Source organism: Notothenia coriiceps, unplaced genomic scaffold (assembly GCF_000735185.1).
Source record: "Notothenia coriiceps isolate Sejong01 unplaced genomic scaffold, NC01 NC01_scaffold00014454, whole genome shotgun sequence".
Lineage (NCBI taxonomy): Eukaryota > Metazoa > Chordata > Actinopteri > Perciformes > Nototheniidae > Notothenia > Notothenia coriiceps.
In genome coordinates this window covers 1-1,481 of record NW_011347155.1, presented here as the reverse complement: position 1 = coordinate 1,481, position 1,481 = coordinate 1, and the positions used below count along the sequence as shown (strand labels likewise).

General features: G+C 53.1%; 1 protein-coding gene across 1 annotated transcript; it reads left to right on the top strand.

Moving 5' to 3' along the window:
* Positions 1 to 128: 128 nt before the first annotated feature.
* LOC104948508 (cysteine/serine-rich nuclear protein 2-like) lies at positions 129 to 1,134 on the top strand (the record flags this gene model as incomplete). Its single annotated transcript, XM_010774712.1, has 2 exons — positions 129 to 391; positions 838 to 1,134. Coding segments are annotated over 2 exons (560 nt in total), but the record flags the coding sequence as incomplete, so codon positions are not given.
* Positions 1,135 to 1,481: the final 347 nt, after the last annotated feature.

The window sequence follows — 1,481 nt, the reverse complement described above, 5'->3', positions numbered from 1 at the left end:
AACACACTTAAATCTCTCTCTCCTCCCTCTCTCCCCCCCCTCTCCTCCCCTCTATCTCCTCTCTCCCCCCTCTCTCTCTCCTCTTTCTCCCCTCTCTCTCTCCTCTCTCCCCTCTCTCTCCCTCTCAGCGGCCTCCATCCTCCGTCCGCAGCGCGTCTCGGCGGGGGGGAAGCGGGTGAGGTTCGACGCGGTGACGGTGTATTACTTCCCGCGGCGGCAGGGCTTCACCAGCGTCCCCAGCCAGGGGGGCAGCTCTCTGGGCATGGCCAGGCACCACTCCTCCATCAGGAGCTTCACCCTGGGGGAGTTCTCCAGAGAGAGAGAGAGCAAACACCGCCTCACCCTGCAGCAGCACCTCCGCCTCGAGAAGCTGCAGCAGCGCAAGATGAAGGTGTGTGGGGGGGCGCCTAGAACACAGAAAACACTCAGAAAACACTCAGAGAACACTCAGAAAACTATTAAAACACACTTAAAACACATTGAATAATCAATTTTTAGATAAAATGCCGAAAAATGGTGCTATTCAAACTCTTTCCTCTTCCTCCTCCTCTTCCTCTCCTCCTCCTCTTCCTCCTCCTCCTCTTCCTCTAAATCATCTCAAATGAAGTGACATGGCTGTTCAGTAGAAGCTGTTTCTGACGCCTCAGTCCTCAGGATAATCCTCCTGCTCTCCAGCTTTAAATATCTCCTCACTCCTTCACTTCCTGTCGTCTGCAGCTGACATCTGCATCTGCACACATTAGGACAAGAATAAAAACACGACAATCAATATTTACAAAACAACAGTCACTTAAACTCTACTTGGCTCCTCCCCCCTTCCCTTCCCGTGTCCTGCAGCTGACGAGGAACGGCACGGTGCAGTGCGCTCAGGCCGACCTCCTGACGCTGGAGGACGTGTCGGACGAGGACCTGGACGTGGACGGCGTGGAGGTGGACGACTGCTTCTTCCTGCAGCCGCTGCCCACCAAGCGGCGCCGCGCCCTGCTGAGGGCGTCCGGCGTCGCTCGCATCGACGCCCGAGAGAAGGCCGAGCTGAGGAACATCCGCCTCTCCAGGGAGGAGTGCGGCTGCGACTGCCGGCTGTACTGCGACCCGAAACACTGCGGCTGCAGCCAGGCCGGCATCAAGTGCCAGGTGAGAGGAACACACTTAAAACACACTTAAAACACACTTACAGTAAAACACACTTAAAACACACTGAAAACACACTGAAAACACGCTTAAAACATGCTTAAAACATGCTTAAAACACACTTACATGCTTAAAACATGCTTAAAACACACTTAAAACATGCTTAAAACATGCTTAAAACATGCTTAAAACACACTGAAAACATGCTTAAAACATGCTTAAAACATGCTTAAAAACAGGTGTGTGCAGGAGTGAGAGGCTGCATCTCAGGTTGGTTAAATGGATTCCTTGCGTCCCTCACTTGCGTCGTTTCCCTGCGACTAGTCCCTCCCACCAGGGAAGCAAGGAGA